At 41.4% G+C, this 21,185-nt stretch overlaps 1 protein-coding gene across 2 annotated transcripts in view; it reads left to right on the top strand.

The window, feature by feature from the left end:
- The window catches only part of Itih6 (inter-alpha-trypsin inhibitor heavy chain family member 6), a 28,421-nt gene extending 15,855 nt beyond the window's left edge, over window positions 1-12,566 (top strand). The window contains exons 7-14 of one of the 2 annotated variants that reach the window (XM_077107538.1): window positions 4,241-4,412; window positions 5,109-6,894; window positions 7,006-7,142; window positions 8,898-8,990; window positions 9,707-9,742; window positions 9,943-10,056; window positions 11,076-11,453; window positions 12,355-12,566. In XM_077107538.1, coding sequence (XP_076963653.1) covers window positions 4,241-4,412; window positions 5,109-6,894; window positions 7,006-7,142; window positions 8,898-8,990; window positions 9,707-9,742; window positions 9,943-10,056; window positions 11,076-11,453; window positions 12,355-12,566 — 2,928 coding nt within the window. Of the gene's footprint in view, window positions 1-4,240; window positions 4,413-5,108; window positions 7,143-8,897; window positions 8,991-9,706; window positions 9,743-9,942; window positions 10,057-11,075; window positions 11,454-12,354 lie in introns of both variants that reach the window. The other variant, XM_077107537.1, reaches the window with a different exon arrangement.
- Window positions 12,567-21,185: the final 8,619 nt, after the last annotated feature.

Genomic DNA, 21,185 nt, shown 5'->3' with positions numbered 1-21,185 from the left:
ACTGGAGTACCTTTTAGCCTCTGACCCTTTCAACTACTGACAACAACAAATGTAGTCTCAGGTAGATGATATAACACTTCACATTAAAAGTCTATCTGCTTCACTTCCATTTACTGGTTTCATCATGTCTACTCTAACATAAAATTAAAAAGGATGTAAAATGGTTTAAAATCCTGAAATCTGAAGACATAATTATATCATTTGAACCAGACTCAGATTTGTAGAAGATGCTGGAATTTTCGGAGCAGGAATTTAAGATATATATGATTAAAATGCCAAGGGTTCTAATGAAATAATTGGACAGAATGCAAAAACTGATGGTTAATGTAAGTATCAGAGATATGGAAGCCCTATAAAAACGCTAGAAATAAAAAAAAAAGAATGAAAACTGCCTTTGTTGAGCTCATCAGGAGATTGGACATGGTTGAGGAAAGAGACAGTGAGCTTGAAAATATATCAATAGAAACTTCTCAAAAATGAATGGAAAAAATACCCCAGAACATGAAACAACCCTAAGACCCTTACAAAAGCATGATGCATATGGAATAGGAATAATAAAATGAGAAGAAAAAGTAACAAAAAATAGAGAAAGTAACAAAAGAAATATTTGAAGTAATTATGGATGCAAATTTTCCAAAAGAAATGACAGACACCAAAGCATACAGCTCCAAGAAGCTCAAAGAACACCAAGCATGATAAAATAAAAAAAAATACTACACCTATATATAACACATTCAAACTGTAGAAAATCAAAGAGAAAGAGAAAATCTTGAAAAAAAAGCCATAGGAACAAAGCACCTTACCTCTAGGGGGATAAGGATATGAATTACATGATACTTCTCTTCAGAAATCATGGAAACAAAAGAGAGCGGAGTGAAATATTTTGTGTCAAAGCAGAAAACCACCCCAGCTTAGCATTGTCAATACTTCAAAATTTTCCTTCCAGTGTAAAAGAACTAAGAACTTAATTTCTCAAACAAAAATTGTAGGAATCACCAGCAGTTGACCTTTTTTTGCAAGAATTTTTGAAAGCAGTTTTTTGGTAAGGAGAAAAATAGTATATTTAAATACTTTGATCACATAAAGGAAGAAAAAGTGTTAGAGAAGGAATAAATGAAGGTAAAATAAAATATTTTATTTTTATTTTTAATTTATCTAACAGATAACAATTTGTTCAAAATCATAATAGCAAAATGCACTAAGTGAACATGACTTATGTATATGTACAATTAATGAAACAATGCTATAAGGGATGCGAGGGAAGTATTAGGAATACTGTGTTGCAAGGTACTTGCACTATGCATGAAGCTGTACAGTATTATCTAAAAGTGGCCTTGAATTAGTTGCAGGTGCACATTGCAAAATCTAGGACAACCCCTAAATTTTTTTCAACTGGATATGATAAGAGATGAGAAATAATTAGATAGTGTAAAATACTCAATTAAAACTACAGAACTTAGAAATGAGTAGAAGACAAAAATAGGAATAAAGAATAAGGCAACAAACAGAAAGCAGTTATATATGGCAAATATTAATCCAAGTATATCAGTAAATCACTTTAAAAATGAATGTTTTAAATATGCCAATTAAAAGACAGATTCCCTGGCATGGTGGTGTACTCCTGTAATCCTAGCAACTAGAAAGGCTGAGGCAGGAGAATCACAAGTTCAAAGGCAGCCTCAGCAATTTAGTGAGGCCCTGAGTGACTTAGTGAGACCCTATCTCTAGTGTCATGTATAACTAATTATAACACATAAAAAATAAAGAAAGGTATGGGGTTGTGGCTTAGTGGTTAAGCACCCCTGGGTTCAATCCCCAGTATGAGAGAGAGAGAGAGAGAGAGAGAGAGAAAGAGAGAGAGATGCATTGCCAATGCAGATAATAAAACAAAATTCAACTCTCTCTCTCTCTCTCTCTCTCTCTCTCTCTCTCTCTCTCTCTCTTCCTCTAAAAATATGAAACTTCAAATATAAAAACACAGGTAGAATAAAAGTAAAGAAAAAGAGAAAGATATACCATACAAACTCAAAGCAAAAGAAAACTGGGGAAGATATATTCATTTAAGATAAAATGGACTTTGGAGCAAGGAAATTAACAGAGAAGCAAATGCATACTATTTTAATAAAGAATCCAATCCCCCAAGAAGACATAACAATGCTTCATGTGAATGCACATAACAACAGTGCCAAAATACATGAGGTAACAATTAATATAACCGAAAGGAGAAAGATGAATCCACTATTATAATTAGAGACTTTACTATCCCTCTGTCAGTAATTGACAAATCTCACGGGCAGAAAATCAGTAAGGATAGAGTTGACCTGAACAGCACCATCAATCAACAGAATCTAATTGACATTTGTAGAATACTTCCTCTACCAACAACAGGATACACATTCTTCTCAAGCTCACAAGGAACATTTACAAACAGATTACATTCTGGGCCATAAAACACAGCCTAACAAATGTAAAACAATATAAATCATACGAACTATGCTCTCAGACCAAGTGGGATTAAACTAGTAGTCAATAACTAAGATAGCTGGGAAATTTCAAAACAAGTGGATATTAAACAACAGACTTCTAAAAACATATTTTGTCCCTGATTGACAAGAGGTTCAACCTTCTTGGTCCCCAGCCACTCACTTTTCTACTGTTGTTCTCGGGAAAGGCCATATTTTTTTCATTTTTAAAAAATCTTATTTGTTGTTTTTAGATATACATGACAGTAGAGTATATTTTGACATATATGGAGTACAACCCATTCCAATTAGGATACCATTCTTGTGGGTGTACATAATGTGGATTTACACTGGTGGCATAGTCATATGAAAGGCCATAATTTTAAGCCTCAGCCCTCTCACAAGGGAAACAACAGTCAGCTCCCTACTCCAGGATCCATGACCTAACCATGAGCTCTCCCAGTGGTAAGAAAGACACCACGTAGCAGCATTCAAGACATCTATCAGTTTAAGGAGTACATGAAGGCAAATCTCAAATGTCCTTCTTGTGGTCTCTGAAATCCATACCTGTCTAAAGGATGTACAATATTTTCTTAGGATCGCTGGATTTGGCATCTCTCAAATAGGAATTTAAGTGCCTGACACATTAACTACTAGCTGTGTGATTATAAGAAAGTCACTTTGCCTCTTTGAGCCTCAGTAAAAAACAGGAGTGACATTAGTGCCTTCTGCATTATGTTTCTGTAAAGATCAAATGAGCTGATGCATCTAAAGTATTTAATATGTGTCTGGAACACAGTAAGCGTTCTATAAATGATACTCAATACTATAATGTGCATAACCTATTCCCTGAACCTACTATGTGCCTGGCCCTATGTTAGGTATTGTCATGGAGGAAAGAGACAGGAAGAAGCAGCATTCTAAGCCCTGTTCTCAGAGGATTTGATAAGTGTCTGAAGAGTGAACAGTCTGTGACAAGGACTATCTGGGTGAGAAGGGTAAAAGTAGACATCTCAAAGATGATCTTTCTGGAGAAGGAACACCTGAAAGAATAATGAAGATCTGAATAAATAAAGAGGAAGTGGGAGGGTGTGCTAAAAGGCACAACAAGAACATAGTTTTAGAGATAAAGCAGAATCTCGGTTATCTGGAGGCTGCTGAGAAGACTAGCCTAGAATAAACAGAGAGTGAGAATGATAACAGATTAGAGCAAAACCAAAACAAAGTCATTGAGAGATAGCTACACAGACCTGAAATCTGAAGACTCCTGAACTTTAGAGTCCTGGACTCATTGAGTCCTGGGTCATAAGGTTAGGAACCATAGAACACATGGATTCTAGGGCTCTAAAAACAGAGTTTGACTTTTTAGACTATTGCTGTCTATTAGAACTTCTTTGATTATGAAAATATTCTAAAATTCTGTGCTATCTAGTTATAGTAACCACTGGTCACATGTAGTTATTGAACACTTGGAATGTGGCTATTGCAAGTAAAGAACTACATTTTAAATTTTTCTTTAATTTTAACTAATTCACATTTCAATCTAAATAGCTACATGTGACTAGTGGCTGCCATATTGGATAATACAATTCTAGGCCTTGAACTGAAAAGCCCATAGAGCATCTTGACTTGATAATACTAGACTTACTGAATGCTGAAGTCAGAGTGTCTTAAAGCCATACAGCATTTAGACCTTAGTGCCTTGCATAGAAAGAGCCTTTCAAGCTCACAAAACTCAAGTCTTGTCCCATCTTCTTTACTTCATCCATATCCCACAGACTAAAAAAGCCATGAATGTGATCCTCAGTGACCTGCAAGCCAATGACTACTTCAACATCATCTCCTTTTCTGACACAATTAGTGTCTGGAAAGCTGGAGGTTCGATCCAGGCTACTATCCAGAATGTCCACAGTGCCAAGGATTACTTGGGTCGCATGGAAGCTGATGGCTGTAAGTGTTAGACCTCCCTACCCAAATGGGCAGACTGGTGATTTTGAAAATTCCCAAAACCCTCTCTTTACTTCCCATCCTCCTCACCTCTCACAGTGCCTGAAACCGTCTCATTTTATATAAATATGTCCCTTCATGCTCTGTGTTACCCTCCCATCTCCCTTTCCCAATAGAAAGCTGATTCCCTATGTATCTTAGGGCACATTTATCTTAGGTCCTGAGTTTCTTCCTCCTCAAAGCAAATACTCAGAAGAATTTGCTAAGACTTTTAAAATCAATAATCTAGATATTTATTTTTAAGTATTTGAGCAGATTTCTGCTTTTGATCAATCCCCTCTCAATTACTGAAGTCTCTCCCACCCACCCCTCCTGTCAACTTCTTCCCCTGTAGCAAGAAAGTGGGGAGGCTATCTTTGGGTAGCTGCCAGTGTGACTAGGAAATGAGACACTCCCCCCCCAAAAAAAAACAATTGAAGAACAATCAAAGACAGAAAATTATAAAAGCCAAGGATGTATGGGCCCTACCATCAGGTCTCAGAGATATGGATGGGGCCAAAGGAGTTGGGAAGGATAAGCAGCAAAAAGAGAGAAGATGAGATATGACTAAGCCTGGGAGATTGGTGAAGTATCCAGTGTGTCTGCAGTGGGGGTAGAAGTGACTAGAGAACGTGGTCTCACAATCTTCTCTCCAATTAGGGACTGACATCAATGCAGCTCTGCTGGCGGCTGCTTCAGTGCTGAACCATAGCAACCAGGAACCTGGGAGGGGCCCCAGTATGGGGAGGATCCCTCTGATCATCTTCCTAACAGATGGGGAGCCCACAGCCGGCGTGACGACCCCCAGTGTGATCCTCTCCAACATTCGTCAGGCACTGGGCCATAAAGTATCCCTATTCAGTTTGGCCTTTGGGGATGATGCTGATTTCCCACTGCTGCGTCGCCTGTCCCTGGAGAACCGGGGAGTAGCCCGACGCATATATGAGGACACTGATGCAGCCCTGCAATTAGAGGGCCTCTATGAGGAGATATCCATGCCTCTGCTGGCAGATGTGCGTCTGGACTATCTGGGCGGCATGGTTGGGACCTCCTCTTGGACTCTTTTCCCCAACTACTTTGGTGGCTCAGAACTAGTGGTAGCTGGCCAGGTACAGCCAGGTGAGCATGAACTGGGCATCCACCTAGCAGCCCGTGGCCCCAAGGGTCAGCTTCTTGTGGCACGCCACAGTGAAGGAGCCACCAACAGCAGCCAGAAGGCATTTGGTTGCCCAGGAGAGCCAGCCCTCAACATAGCCCTATTCATCCGCCGCCTCTGGGCCTATGTCACCATTAGAGAGCTGCTGGAGGCACGCTTTCAAGCCCGTGACACCACCACTCGCCATCTGCTGGCTGCCAAAATCCTCAACCTATCCCTGGAATACAATTTTGTCACACCTTTGACTTCACTGGTCATGGTGCAGCCCAAGGAAGCCAGTGAGGAAGCCAAGAGACAGCCATCCACCACAGCCGGGCCAACCACCATCATGCCCTCATCCAGCAGCAACCATGGCTTAGGGACTGGCACAGCTCAGCCAGCCTTGGTACCCAAGGTCTCCCCCAAATCAAGGCCTATAAAACAAACTTCAACTGCTATGACTTCTACAAAGATGTCCAGTTCCAACGAGTTAGAGCCACTGGGTCAGAGCTCTAGTGCCTTATCCACCTCAGCACACCCAAAGCCCAAAACTCTAGTGCAAGATTTTGGCACCTTGGCCCACCCAACTCTCAAGACAAAACATGTTGCCCTTACACCCTCAAATTCTAGTACTCTATTGCTTACAAAGTCTGGCACTCCATCACATCAGAATCCTGGTGTTACATCACCCATGAATTCTAAGACACAAGTTCTACCTCTGAGTTCTGGCTTCCTGGCCCAGACTAAAGGTGGCCCACAGCATTCTAAACCTGATAATCCATCACGACCTAAAACAGACTCCCCATCACACTCACAACCTGGGGTAGTCACATCACAATCACCCAAAAGCCTGTCACAGCCCAGACCTGGAGTTTCTATACTTCCAATCCCCAAACACCTGCCACATACCAGACCTAAAATTACTGCTCCCAAGACCCCAAATAACCTGCCACACCCTAGACCTGGTATCCTCTTGCCTAAGACCCCTAAAATCCTATCACCTCTTAAACCTAGTACCTTACCTCACCAAACTTCTATAAACTTATCACTTTCCAAACCTGGAACCCCAACCCCCCATACACCGAAAACTCCACTACCCCCTAGACCTGCCAGACCCAGGCCCCCACCTTCTCAGAGCTTTAACACATTCTCAAACACAGTCTCAAGTTCTACAGGTCCCAGCAGTACCATGACCACCTCTGTCCTTGAAGAACCCCTCCCTGCCCGCCTTACCCCTACTCCACCTTCTCTGCTACTCACTGGAAGGCTCTGGCCTCAGCAAGACCTGTTGTTAAGGCCCCAGGGCACAAGGCAAGCACTGGGACCATCTATGCTGGGGGTCCCAACAATGGTCCTACCCAACAACTCCAGTTCTAAGCAAGAAGGCAGCCCTCCAAACCTGCCAATCTTGCTGCCTTCCAGCACCCTCTCTGAGGCCATCGGTCTGCTCCTTCTTCCAGAGGAGCTAGAGCTGCTATCTGAGTCAATGATGGAGTCCAAGTTTGTGGAGTCTTTGAACCCACCAGCTTTCTATACCTTCCTCACTCCTGATAAAGATGGTAAGTGCCGTGAGCAAAAGGGCAAGTCATGGTGGGCAAAAGAGAGTGTGAATGAAGACCACTAGGAGCTGGGAATCTAAAAGGCATGTGCAGATTCTAGCTGTTTGCTTAGTTGCTTTGGGACTTTGGACTAGTTGCTTAACATTTCTGGGCCTCAGTACATAAGCACAGAATTAAAGACCTTGGGAAAGTTGAACAAAAACAAACTAGTCAAGCTGTAGTCTTGAAATTTGCATTGTTGGACAAGAGAATTTATGATAATTCCAAAGCGAGAGAGATATATAGGATTATAAATTGGAGGATCTCTGGCAGCAGAGGTCTGATTGGTTTTTCTGTGTTCCAGGAACATCCCTGCTTAATAAGAGGGGCATACAAATTTGGGAAGATGATGATAATTACCTTTAAGTTTCCCAAAGACTATAATGTAATAACATTTTTAGCTCTTTCCATGTGCAGGTACTTTTCTACATATTGTACTTGGTTGTCTCTCATTTGATTCTCACAAGAGACTGTTTATAAATGCTTTACACATAAGGAAACTAAATTACACAGAGGTAAAATAACTTCTTTAATGTTACACAGCTAGTCAGAGATTTGAACCCATAAAATCTGGTCCCAAAATAAATGTGCCTCACCACTCCACTCTTCTGTCTTCCTATAGGAAAGAGTGACACGTCCTGGGTGATCTTATAGGGAAAGATTTAAAACAGTTGAGTGTGGCAGTAAATTATAGAGATGCAAATTTGGAAATGACATCTTCTTCAACACATCCCTCTCCCTCACCCGCCCCCAATATCCCATCCATCCCCAGTTCCTGGCAATGTTACCTCTAATATATTTCCCCAATCCACCCACTTATCACAACCCTGTCATTATCTCAGAGCAGAACACCATTGCATCTCATCTAGAAAACTGTTCCATCCTCATCACTGGTCTCTGCTTCCTCTCCTGTCCTGGTACAAGTCATTCTCCCCCTGCAGCCAAAGGAATCTTTTAAAGTCACAAGTCTCTTAAGGTTACTTTTCTACTTAATTTCCCCCAAGCATTTCCCATCACATTGGGGATGAAATCCAAAGTCCTCTTCATGGCCTTCAAAGCCTTGCATTCAGTGATCCCTACCCCTATAACTCTCTGTCCTCATCTTCTCCCACTCTCCACTCATTTTCTAGACTTAGGGCCCCACTGGTCTTCTCTCTGCTCCTCCCATGGGCTCTTTCCTAGCCTCCACTCAGGAACTTCTTTCAAGTTACTTTCTCTACTTGCCCTCCCCCTTCCTACTACTTTCATTCCTTTCCATTGCCTCTAAAATTCCAGTTCTGCCTTAGATCTTAGATCAGATCTCCTTATCAGCCCTCCCCCGCAGGCCACTTCAATCCATTATTTGTTTTGTGTACAGCATTTATCACCATTTGTAATTATGATTTTCTTTATGCCTGCCTCCCTGACTGAACTATCAAATTTACCAGGTCAGAAACCATGTCTGTCTTTTCCAACATCATATCCCTGAAGCCTAAGCAATGCTTGAATGAATTAGTGTATTATGTATGTATGAATGCTATGAAGAAGAACGTTGTACATATCTGGGCTTGAAAGACAAAGAAATTGTTAAGAACATAAACTCCCAGTCCTAGATATGGTCGTTTTGAGAAGCCAGTGTGGGCTTTCCTAGTCAGAAGGAAGACGGGCCCTTTGGTGAACAGAGAACTTTTGCCCTGAGAGTATGAAGGATTTCTCTTATTTCTTTGAGTGTGGCAGGAAATCCACATTGGGATGGCGATTCTGAGGAAACTCTGGGAGGAACTGGAGGGAGCATGGACACTCAGGGAAGTTCTGTGGATTCAGCAAAAGGTAAGCAAGGAGCCCTTAAGCCTTCATTTCCACTTAATTAGAATTCTTAATGTCATTATGGGAACTCAGAGAAAAATTGAAGTATTAATTTTCTATTGCTTACATAGTAAATAACCATAAATTTTGCAGCTTAATGCAATTCCCATTATCTCAATCCATTTTAGGTAGCTATAACTGAATGTCAATAGACTAGGTAATTTATAAAGAGTAAAGGTTTGTTCATCCAACAGTTCTGAATTCTGAGAAGTCCAAGGTTGAAGAGCTATATTTCTGAGAACCTCCTTGTTACAGGAACCCTGTGCAGAGTCCCAAAGTGGTTCAGTGAAACAGAGCAAAGTAGACAGAGTTCATTTTTATAACAAAGTCATCTCTTGATAACCCATTAATCCATTAATAGAGCCGGCCTTGAAAAATAACTAGGAACTTCTCCTTGGTAGTTAAGGAAAAAGAAAACATTCCAGGTGGCAGGAAAAACAGGAGAAAAAGATAACTCCAGAAGGCAGGGCACTCATAAGAATAGTCAGTTCAGCTGAGCTACAGCATAAAGAAAACATTGGAGAGTTAGGAAGGGGCTAGATTCTAGAAAAACCTGAAATGATGAGCTCAGGAATTTGGCCCTTGTGTGGGATGAGGTGATTCAGAGGCCATGGTGTCTCAGGGTTCCTAGTAATGTGTTAGATCTGTCCCTCACTATTCAGGCTCTCTCTCCTTTGCAGGCACATTTCCAAGAATCTTCACCTTCTCATCCTCTGGTAAGCCAGCCATCTCCATCACCCTCCTTCTTTAGTACAGGACAACTCATGCACTGGATAGGGCTGGGCTCTCTCTCTCTCTCTCTCTCTCTCTCTCTCTCTCTCTCTGTCTCTCTCTCAATAGATATAGCCACTTCCCTTCTCCTCCATCCCATTCTTTCCAAGACCATAACTTCAGAGTTACATCTCCTGCCTTACAGTGGATGGGGACCCCCACTTTGTGATCCACATCCCACACTCAGAAGAGAGGATCTGCTTCACACTTGATGGACGCCCAGGAGATCTGCTGCAGCTCATAGAGGACCCGAAGGCAGGTGAGAGTCACAGTAACTTCAGCTCCACACAACACCACAGCCAATATTCTCATGTCAATATCCCCAGATATTTGGCACCTCACTAACACCCAGTAACCCATAAAAACACATGAGGACACACACAAAAAAATGCACAAAAACATTTGTTTTGTGTACAGCATTTATCACCATTTGTAATTATGATTTTCTTTATGCCTGCCTCTCTGACTGAACTATCAAATTCACCAGGTCAGAAACACACACACTGGGGCATATGGTAAATTATTTTTACATTCCTCATACTAAAATATGCAAATATGCATCCAGGCACACAGCAACACATGATACATGTCCAGATATACACAATAAACACACTCAGACACACAAGAACTGATACTCCCAGATTCATCCCAATTTCTAGGAATTCAGCACACAAAGACAGCACACATTATCTAGTACTCTAGACATATAAATGCAATGGTGCACAGACATATTCACACATGTGATGACACATATCCATATCCTGCACACTGACATCCCAGATATACATCGGTATATACAACACACAACCAGGCACACATAACATACACTATTGTACCAAATCATAGAACACCAACATATCCAAGGCATACATTAACATACAACAAAAGACACACTCTGTCATGCCACCTTCTTCAAACATGGAGATACACTTACATGCCCAGAGATACTCCTCCCAATATAACCAAACATATTCTCTCTCTCTCTCTCTCTCTCTCTCTCTCTCTCTCTCTCTCTCTCTCTCATAAACACATACATATATGTGCAAATCACCACACTGGGGTGAGCATGTGCACACATATTGCCTGTCCTCACACACAAAAAACTAAGGGTGGACCATGGTGGAATTATTTTCTCTCAAGCTAGACTTCTAGCCACAAATCTGTAGTAGTTCATCTGGACCCTGGGCCCCAAGACCTCATCCCTGCTCATACTGTGGATAATGATGTGAATGCTCAGGTGAAAGCCCATGCTCTGGACCTATACTCCCCTTGCTCCAGGGCTGCATGTCACTGGGAAACTGCTTGGAGCACCACCAAGACCAGGCCACAAGGACCAGACCCGCACCTACTTCCAGATCATCAAAATCACTACAGACAAACCTCAGGCTTACACTATCACCATCAGCCGTAGTTCCATATCTGTGCAAGGTGAGAGCACCTTGCGCCTGTCCTGGGACCAGCCTGCACTGGTGAGGAAGCCCCAACTAAAGCTCCAAGTAGCTGCTGCAGCCCGCCTCACTCTCCACATTGGAAACTACCTTGAGTTCCTCATCCTCCGGCACCGCTACAGACATCCCAGCACACTACAACTACCCCACTTGGGATTCTATGTGGCCAATGGCTCAGGTCTCAGCTCCTCAGCCCGTGGCCTAATAGGTAAGTACTGCTAAGGCTGATAGGAGCAAAGGGACACCAGTCCCAAGAGAGACCTTTGGCAGGATGAAAGGCCAGTGGGCTCCCAGCACTCTGAATACCCAATCACAAAGAGGAATCAGAGCAGGCTCTACCCTTGAGGAACTCCTGGTCTGAGAAAAAGAAAGGTCCAGACATGAACAGTGATCACAGGGAGGGATCAATCCTGAATAGAAAGTAGTCTAGGGAACTAGAAGAACCCAGGAAGGGAGATCTTGCTCAGCCTTAAAGCTCAAGAAAGACCTTCTACAGGAGAAAAAGAGAACTGCCTACATTGCATTAGAAGGCTGAGCAAGAATATGGGTGAAAGGAATAGAGATTGGAGAAGCTAGAACTGGAGTGGTCAGAACTCGGTGCCAAGATGAAGAATTTGGTTTTATCCTAAAGACAATGAGAAGCCATGAAAGGTTATAAGCAGAGAAGAGACACAGTCAGATGAGAGTATTATTAAGTTCTCTCTGGATCTTTATCCTACTGTGAAGGAGACTGCAGGTTCAGAGATACTAGTAGAACCTGAGGAAGAGGCCCCCAACAGTTTGGACAGTGACATTGGGTTGGATAGATACTTTTTCCTCCTCTGGGTCTCCCTGTACTTCTCTCCTTCCCTCCAATCTTCTCTATCTCTCCTCCAAATCTGGCTGTCCTCCTTCCTCTGCTATCTTATCTGTCTTAGCTTCCTACTTCCATACTACACCCCTGTCACATCTGGATCCTCCATATTTCCCACAGTGACCATCTTCTTCCCTTCTCCATGCTTTTGCTTCCCATCCACCTCCCTACTTTTCTTTCTGGTTTTCCTACTTTAGGATCTTCTCAGAGCTCTGATCAGGGACTAAGGACACAACTCTGATATTTTCTTTCTCAGGACAGTTCCAGCACACAGATATCCAACTAGTGAAAGGGCCCAATGGGCCTTGTCTGCGGAGGCACCAAGATCCAGATGTGCCTGTAGTTCTAGGCAAAAGGCTGCTGAAGGAGTCACCAAGGCTGCTGCCCCGCTGGGCTTCCTGCTGGCTGGTGAAACGCTCTCATGTAGAGCAGCTGCTGGGCCAGCCCTACCTTGCCTATGTCCTGTGATGGTTCCTGAACACCAAAACAAGAAGACTTGAATTTGGGACATCCAGAAGGCAGCACATAGAGTGATCCAGGGACAAAGACCTAGTGACACAAAGACATACACTCACACATGTGCTAAGAGATACATATACTATGATATATAAACATATAGATATGCAGACCTGTGGACCTACAGGCTTAGGGATTCCTATCTCTGCACAGTCCTTCCTGTCTCCAGTCTCTACTCCCGCCAAATCCATACTTCACAACACCCCTGGAAGTGACTTTCTTAAAACAAAAACTGAGTCTCTTGTCCTGGTCACAACTTTCTCTGGCTCTCAGGGTATATTTAAGGCTCTTGGAGTTTCCATAACAAACCACACTCCCTCCCATCACTGGATCTTTGCATGATTTCTTCCTTCTGCATGGGACACTCTTTCTTTACTTTATATAAGTAAATTTAATTCACCCTTCACCTCTCAGTTGCCACCTCTTCTAAGAGGCCTTCTCTGACCCTTTCCTTAGATTGAGTTTGGCTCCCTCTTCCATGTTCCTATACCTAATCCCACCCCCTCCTAGTTTACAGCACTTATCATACAGTGTAATAATCATCTAGTTACTCATCTGGATCCCTAACTTAGAATGTAAGCTCTTTCAGGGCAAGGGCCTTTTATGAATTATCCATGTAGCCCCAGTGCCTGGCACATAGTAGGTGCTTAGTAAATATCTGCTGATGAATGAAATAAACAAAGAGATCCCATGAAATAGCAGTACACACACAAATATATATGCTCACAATGAAAGACACAGAATTACACACAGAAAGATAGCAACAAGGACACAAACATGGAAATACAGGGACAGAGACTATGGAAACACAAGCCACAGGGATATCAGAACAAAAGAAACCATGGATATAGGAACATACAGACATACAAAGAAAGAGTCAGACATACAAAGGCAACAGAATCAGGAATAAAAATCTAGAGAGAAAAACAGATGCTCTCTTGCTGAGCCTCTATGACCCCATGATTTTGAGTTACTGTCCCTGTCACAACAATGCAAGGAGATAAAAACAAGGTAATTCAGGGACATACATTCAATGGTTAATGTGAAGACACTTAGCCATAAGAACATATAAACTTAGAAATAGATACACAAAGAGATCTAGACATAGGAACAGAAAAATCAAAACACACAGAGATACGGGGACACAAAGGCAACTAGGGAGACACTGGTCAGGACCTAAGTTCAAGATACCAATGACAGAAAGATAAAAAAAAAAAAAACAGAGATACACTGACATGTTGACCTGCAGACAGGGAAGAAGATGAAAGAACATGGAGACACAGAGCCAAGACATACAAAGATGTAAAAACAGAGACATTACACGGTCCTAGATTTGATAACAAAGACTCAGAGACATAGACACATGCAAAGGAACACAAAGAGTCAGACAGGAACACAGATTCATATATTCAGAGATCCAGAGACAAAGAAAAGAGTCTAAGGTACTTGAACAGTGACGACAGAAGAGATAGGGTTTAGGCCATATAAGAGAAACATAAGGAAGGATAGGCAAGGTGCAGACCCAGGTACATTGTGACCAGTGACAAAAAGAACACAGGAATTCAAATACAGAGACCCAGAACAGTTAGACATGGGAATGTTAACCCACAAACACAGTCACATGAGACAGAGGATAGACACAGGAACACAACTGGAAAGGTAGAGACAGGTACAAACAAACTTAGACACAGAATATAAGCAAATGGGCAGAAACACAGAGACAAAGAAATCTATCCAGAGAGGCAGGAATACAAAGACACACAGAATGAAGGGACACCGAGAATAGTGACACATAAACAGGAAACCAATATCACAAATGAAGGGATGGGAACAGTGAATTCAACACAGGAACCTAAAGATAGTGGTTCAAGGATTTAAAAAAAAACATGGAACTAGATACAGAGAGGCAGAGAACTCAGATGTGGTGAATCAGATCAAAACAAAACCACGATAGAGTAAGATAGAAAGAGATACAGGGAGACACCTAGACAAACCCATAGAAACTGGAACATATTCATAGAGACCCAGAGAAAATGACCTAGGGACTAAGAAAGGCATCAAGTAACAGAGCAACTTAAGACACAGCCACAATAACAAAATGAAGCAAAACTACAGAGACACTGACAAAATAAGGGAGAAATAGATGGACAAGAGGATAACTACCAAAGCACCAATAGAGGCATGGACATGGACAACAAAGTTCTGGAGATATACAGACACCAAGTACATGGAAGGAGGCATATGCAGACCCATGAGCATTAAGACACTGGAACACGAAGACTCAGTGATACCCAGATACAAGAATATAGAGACTCAGAGACACATGTACACTGGATTACAGTGTTTCAGAGGCACAAAAGACTTGGGAGTACACAGAGATGGGGCATATGGATAATGGAACACAAAATTTCATAAGCAACCAGCCATAGAGGTATATAGCTACTAGGTCATATGCTATATACTTGGGGACATGTAAAGATTCAGAGACATGTAGATTCAAGGATGCACAAAGATTCAAGGATAGACAAAGATTCAGGAATATGCAGATTCAGGGACATGTCAAGTATCATGAACACACAAACTCAGTGATCTACAGCAAAAGGAACACACACACTCTCAAACACATAAGCTCACTGAATGACCAGACTCTGAGATACAGATACTAGAACAGAGGCTCAAGATATGCAAAACTCAAGGATAAGAGACACTAAAACACAGAGACCTGGGACACAGAGACAAAGAACAGACATAAAGAGTATAAGAATCTTAGAGTCACCCAGAGACGGGGATATACAGATACTGAAACAGAGACTTGTAAGCTGTATGATGACACAGAGATGCATAAAGGATGTGACACAGAAATTCACAGGCTTAAAGAACCAAGGACATACATCCTGGACCACAGTATACAATGAAAGCTCCAGAGACATTGAGACATAAAAAACCTTCAGAAACTGAAATATGAAATATGTAGACACTGGATCCCAGCAAGACACTTGTCATACGAATAATAAGATCCCTATAGCTAAAAGGAAATATAGCCAACCACTAAAACACACAGCAATACTGGTATGAACAAATACTCAACACACACAAACACTAGAACAGATGCAAGACATACAAAAACAATGGGATGAGACCTTGGTACACAGGTACAGGTACACACATTCACTGGCATATACAGACAGAGGGACACACATACCACTAGAGCACAAAGAAACTGGGGCATAGAAAATGAAGCTCAAAGACACAGAAACGTGCTGACCTTGGGACATATAGATACTGAGGCACACAGACACAAGGAGATATATATAACTGAGACATACAGGCACTGAGATTCACAAACAATGGAACAAGCAAACACTGATATATATATATATATATATATATATATATATATATATATATATATATATATACACTGAAGTACACAGGCACTGGGACACATAAACACTGGGACGTATAGTCATTGAGGCATAAACATACAGGCACGGAATTACATAGAACTGGGTTTCTACACATTGTGACACAGACACTAGGACACAGATATGGAAATTCACAGACAGATTGAAATTAAGAGATACAAAGTGACATGCAGCTCATCTGGATATGCAAACACTGGCATACAGAAACTGAGGAGCACAGATACTAGGACATACACAGGCACTGAGATGGATACTGGAAGACACAATCATTAGAACAAACAGACACTGGGTTATTCAGGCAGATAAAGAGGTTGTGTTGTTCGGACACTGAAGAATATGCAGACACTGTTGATACACAGTCATTTGGTGCCTATAGACTTTGAGAGCAGACACATAGATCCAAAAACACTGGGATTCATAAACATTGGTACATAGGGGTAAACACAAATATTAGAACTTATGGCTATTGAAGTAGGCGGGCACTGGGATACAGAAACTTTGAGATACACAGACACTGGGACACAGCCATGACATGCAAAGACAATTGGATGTAAAGATACTGGAGGATACAGTCATTGGGACACTCAGATACTGGGAACAAAAAAGTAGTAGTGCACAGATATGGGACAAACAAACACTGGGACACAGAGACACAGAAACACATGCATTACTACACAGATACTGAAAATCACAAACTCTGGAGTACTCAGAAATTGGGACATGCAGGCTCTGGAAAATATTCACACACTAGGATACACAGTCATTGGGACACACAAACACTGGGACACGTAGACACAGGGATATGTAGACAAAAACATGTAGAAACTGAGGTACAGAAACCATCACACACAAAAACAGTCATAGATACACCACAACATGTTTACTCTGGAATACACAGCCACTGGAGCACACAAACACTGGATGTATAGTAACTAATAAACAGGAAAAGGGATATACAGAATCTAAATAGCACAGACTCCAGGACATACACAGACACTGAGATATACAGATTATTAGCATTCCAGACACTGAGACATGCCAGACGCTGGGTAAAAAAAAAAAAAAAAGGATAAACAGACACAAAGACAAAATTATTGAATATACAGACACTGGGTCATAGAGACAGTTGAACATATATAAACATATATGTAGAACACTGATACATAGGGACACAGAGATGCAAAGACACTTAGCACAGAACTACTGAAACTGGAGACTCAATGAAACATGCTGCCACTAGAATTTTGACAATGGGACACACTGACATTGAGAAACATAGACAATGAAACATACACAGGTCCAGAAACATACAGACACTGATATATTAGAAACACAGGCTCTGGAATACACTGAAACTGACTTGTAGAAACACAAAGATTCTTGGTCACACACACGCTTAACAATATTGACACTAAGACTACAAAGATACTGTGACACAGAGACACTGAGGCATATAGTCATTAAAACATAGACACTGGGACACAAAAACACTGCTACTTAAAGATATGGAATAAAATAAACATTGGGGGATATACATCTGAGACACATAGATACTGGGGCACACAGATACTAGGATACACAGATGCAGAGCACACAGACACTGGGATACATAGAGGCACAGAGGAACTGAAAGACAAAATGTGACATGCTGATGCTAGGGCACAATGATAATGAAAAACAGATACTACAATTCAGATACAGATACCCAGATACACACAGGCGCTGGGACACACAGACTCAGACCTGATAAATACACATTGTGACTTATAGCCCATCAGACACCCAGACATTGAGATATGCAAACATTGAAACATACATATACACTGAGGTACATACACAGGCACTGGGACACTGAATCTGAGAAAGTCAGACATTTTGACATAAATACACAAAGAAATATAGGCACAGAAATACAAATGCATTGACACACACATATAATCTGGGACATAATGACATGGTAATATGCACATATCAAGATACACAGATTCTTGAGCATAAATATGCTAGGACACAGAGGCACCAGGAAAAAGGCATTGGAGCACAGAAACACTGGGGTATACAGACACCAGGGTACATAGACACTGTGACACAGAAACTGAGATTCATAAACACATACATACATGCACACACACTTGAACTCACAAAAGACACCAAGACACACATTGAGATATATAGTCATTGAGAAATACACAACCCTCAGACACATATACAATGAGATACACAGGCACTGGGAAACAGACATTGGAGCCAGGCACGGTGGTATATGCCTGTAATCCCAGCAGCTCGGGAAGCTGAGGCAGGAGGATTGCAATTCAAAGCCAGCCTCAGCAACGGTGAGGCTCTAAGCAACTCAGTGAGACCCTGTCTCTAAATAAAGTACAAAATAGGACTGGGGATGTGACTCAGTGGTCGAGTGCCCCTGGGTTCAATCCCTGGTATCCCCCCTCTCCCCAAAAAACGAAAGAGAAATAAGCATCGGGATATGGAACACATTGACCGGGACACACAAACCCAAGCATATGTGGTCAAAAGACAGACACTAAGACCCTAGAACACACAAACACAGGGTCAAAGAGACACTGGAACACAAAAACTGAGACATAATTATTGGAACATACCCAGACCCTGTGACAGTCACTAGGAAACACAGACAATGAGAGGCACAGCCACTGGGACTTATTGAAAACAGGAAAAACAAAGGGACTGAGATATATACAGACTTTGAGACACACAAACACTGCCCAATACAATCACTGGGACGTGCACAAACACTGGGGTGCAGGGATACTGACGTCTATACAAAGAGGCAAATACCAATGCCAGGAAATATAGATGCTAGAATACATAAACACTGATTCTAAAGACACATAGACACTTGGATGCAGATAGAGAAAAACTTGGGCACAAGTCATTGGAATACTGAGACACTGGAACCCAGACACTAGGACATAAAGAAACCAGAATGCACAGTAGCTGAAACATACTGACACTTGGACACACAGTCACTGAGATCTACTCAATACTACATCACTCAGACATTGGAGCACAAAGACACTGAGATTCACAAATGGGACACACCGGCAGTAGGATATGCAGACAACAGAATACAAAGAATCTGAGCTGCTCCCAATTCTAAGCCTTGCAAAATCAGTGTTCTTCTGGCAAAGAGGAGAAAAAGAAAATATAGCAGAAGAAGGACCTAATTCTGAGTCTTGAGAGTGGAGAGGGCATGAGAGTGCTCTGTGTGAGGGAGTGGTGATTAGAGTGGAAGGTGGATGGCAGGAGTAAATTGGAAAGAGGGAATGTGAACAATAAATGTAAGCTTTCTCCTGCCATCAGGAGAACAAAATGTAGTCTGTGGAAAAGAATGGAGGTGTTTGGAACCAAATGAGGGAGAAGAGAGGGGAGAGAAGAGCAAGTTGAGGTGTTAGGAAGTGGGAACAAATACATACAAATGTTCCATCTTCCACTCACATGCACAGTCTTCATTCAACAAACTTTCATTGTGGGCTTCCAGAGTAAAACAGTTGTGTGCCCTAGGCCCTGTCTTCTAGTACAATAAGCCCACTTGGAGATATAGACTTTGAAACAATGATGATATAATATGACCGATGCTAGGACACAGGTGAACACAAGAGTCTGTGGGAATACTTAATGATCAAAGAATCCAGCCCAAAAGTCAGAGCAGGATTACCAGAGGAGGCAAGATCCAAGTCTAGTGGAGAAGGACAAAGAAGTGGTCAAAGAAGAGACAATGGAAGGAAATAATATTTCAGATATAGAGGTTATCTTGAGTAAAGTCTGAAAGATTCATTCTTTCATTCATTAATTCTACTAATATTAGTGAGCACATAGTATGTACCAAGCAATGTGCTAGATGCTGAGAATTCAGAAGTGAACAAATGAATACAGTCCATGGACTCCATAGAGTTTACCTTCTACAAAGGAATAGATGAAACTGCCAAATTTTGTGCAGGAAATAGTTCAGCATAAAAGGAATAGAGAAATCAGGGAAGGAGAGAAGCATGAGAAGATATGTGAAAAGAAACAGGAGCCAGGTCACAGAGATTATTATGGACCATAGTATTTGAACTAAGCCAGAAGCAATGGATTAGAGAAATAAAGGAACCTTGCATAAATGATAAAGTAGAAGGTGTCATGATGGATTACTTGATTGGAGGTGAGGGAGAGAAAGAAGTATAGTATGACTTCCATGTTTATTTCTAGCTTGAACAATAGGGTGAATGTTGAAGCCATTTTCTAAGATAGAGGAACACAGGAGAAGAAGCGGACTTTGGTGAGAATACATTTAAGGTATCTGAGGTCTCCCAAGTATTTGTTCATTATTCAATCTTACCTCTTTCTCCAAATCTTTTGAAATTTCATAGATTTCTTTGTTAAGATGCTTTTGGTTGCAAGTAATGGAAAATCCAGCTCAAACTGCTTTAATAAGGAGGAATTTATTGGCTCATATAATTAAAAAAGAATCCAGAAGTAAGATGGGCTTCAGAAGAATACTGAACCAGTCCAACTGCTTAATGATGTCACTAAATAAGAATCCAGCTTTTTTCTCTCTCTCCACAAAGCCACTCTATCCTAAGGTTGGCTCTCCTGATAACAGGGTGACTGACATTGGCAACAACCACTGAACAAAAGTACTGAGCTTCACTTTACCTTGGGTACATGCCCATCTCAGAATCAATAATTGGGTCCTGGAATATGTGTTTGTGGTAACTAGCCTAGTGGAAATTTGGGCCCATTAATGGATCAAAGGATTGTGTCAACCCCATCCAACTATATGACTTCTACATATTGGATAAGGGAGGAAATAGATGCTGAATAGAATATCAAGCAAGTCATTATATTAGAATTAATATAATAAACACTAAATAAAACACTAATAAACACTATAACCAAATTAAAGGAATAAGTACACAGTAATGATGGAGTAGTAATTATACCAAAAGATTCAAGGAAGTTAAAACTATAACTATGCAGCCCCAAAACTTGAGCTTCTTAAGAAGTAGGGCATAAAGTAACAAAATAGTGATGACTTTGAGGGTGATCTTCATGTAGCTATTTCTTCATAGTAACCAATGACTGTCACAGCCCCTTCCTCTTTTATGTAAGTCAGGTAGAATCTGCA

This window comes from Callospermophilus lateralis, chromosome X (genome assembly GCF_048772815.1).
Source record: "Callospermophilus lateralis isolate mCalLat2 chromosome X, mCalLat2.hap1, whole genome shotgun sequence".
NCBI classification, from domain to species: Eukaryota; Metazoa; Chordata; class Mammalia; order Rodentia; family Sciuridae; genus Callospermophilus; species Callospermophilus lateralis.
The sequence above is the reverse complement of the archived record's forward strand: the minus strand, read 5'-3'. Positions and strand labels throughout refer to the sequence as shown.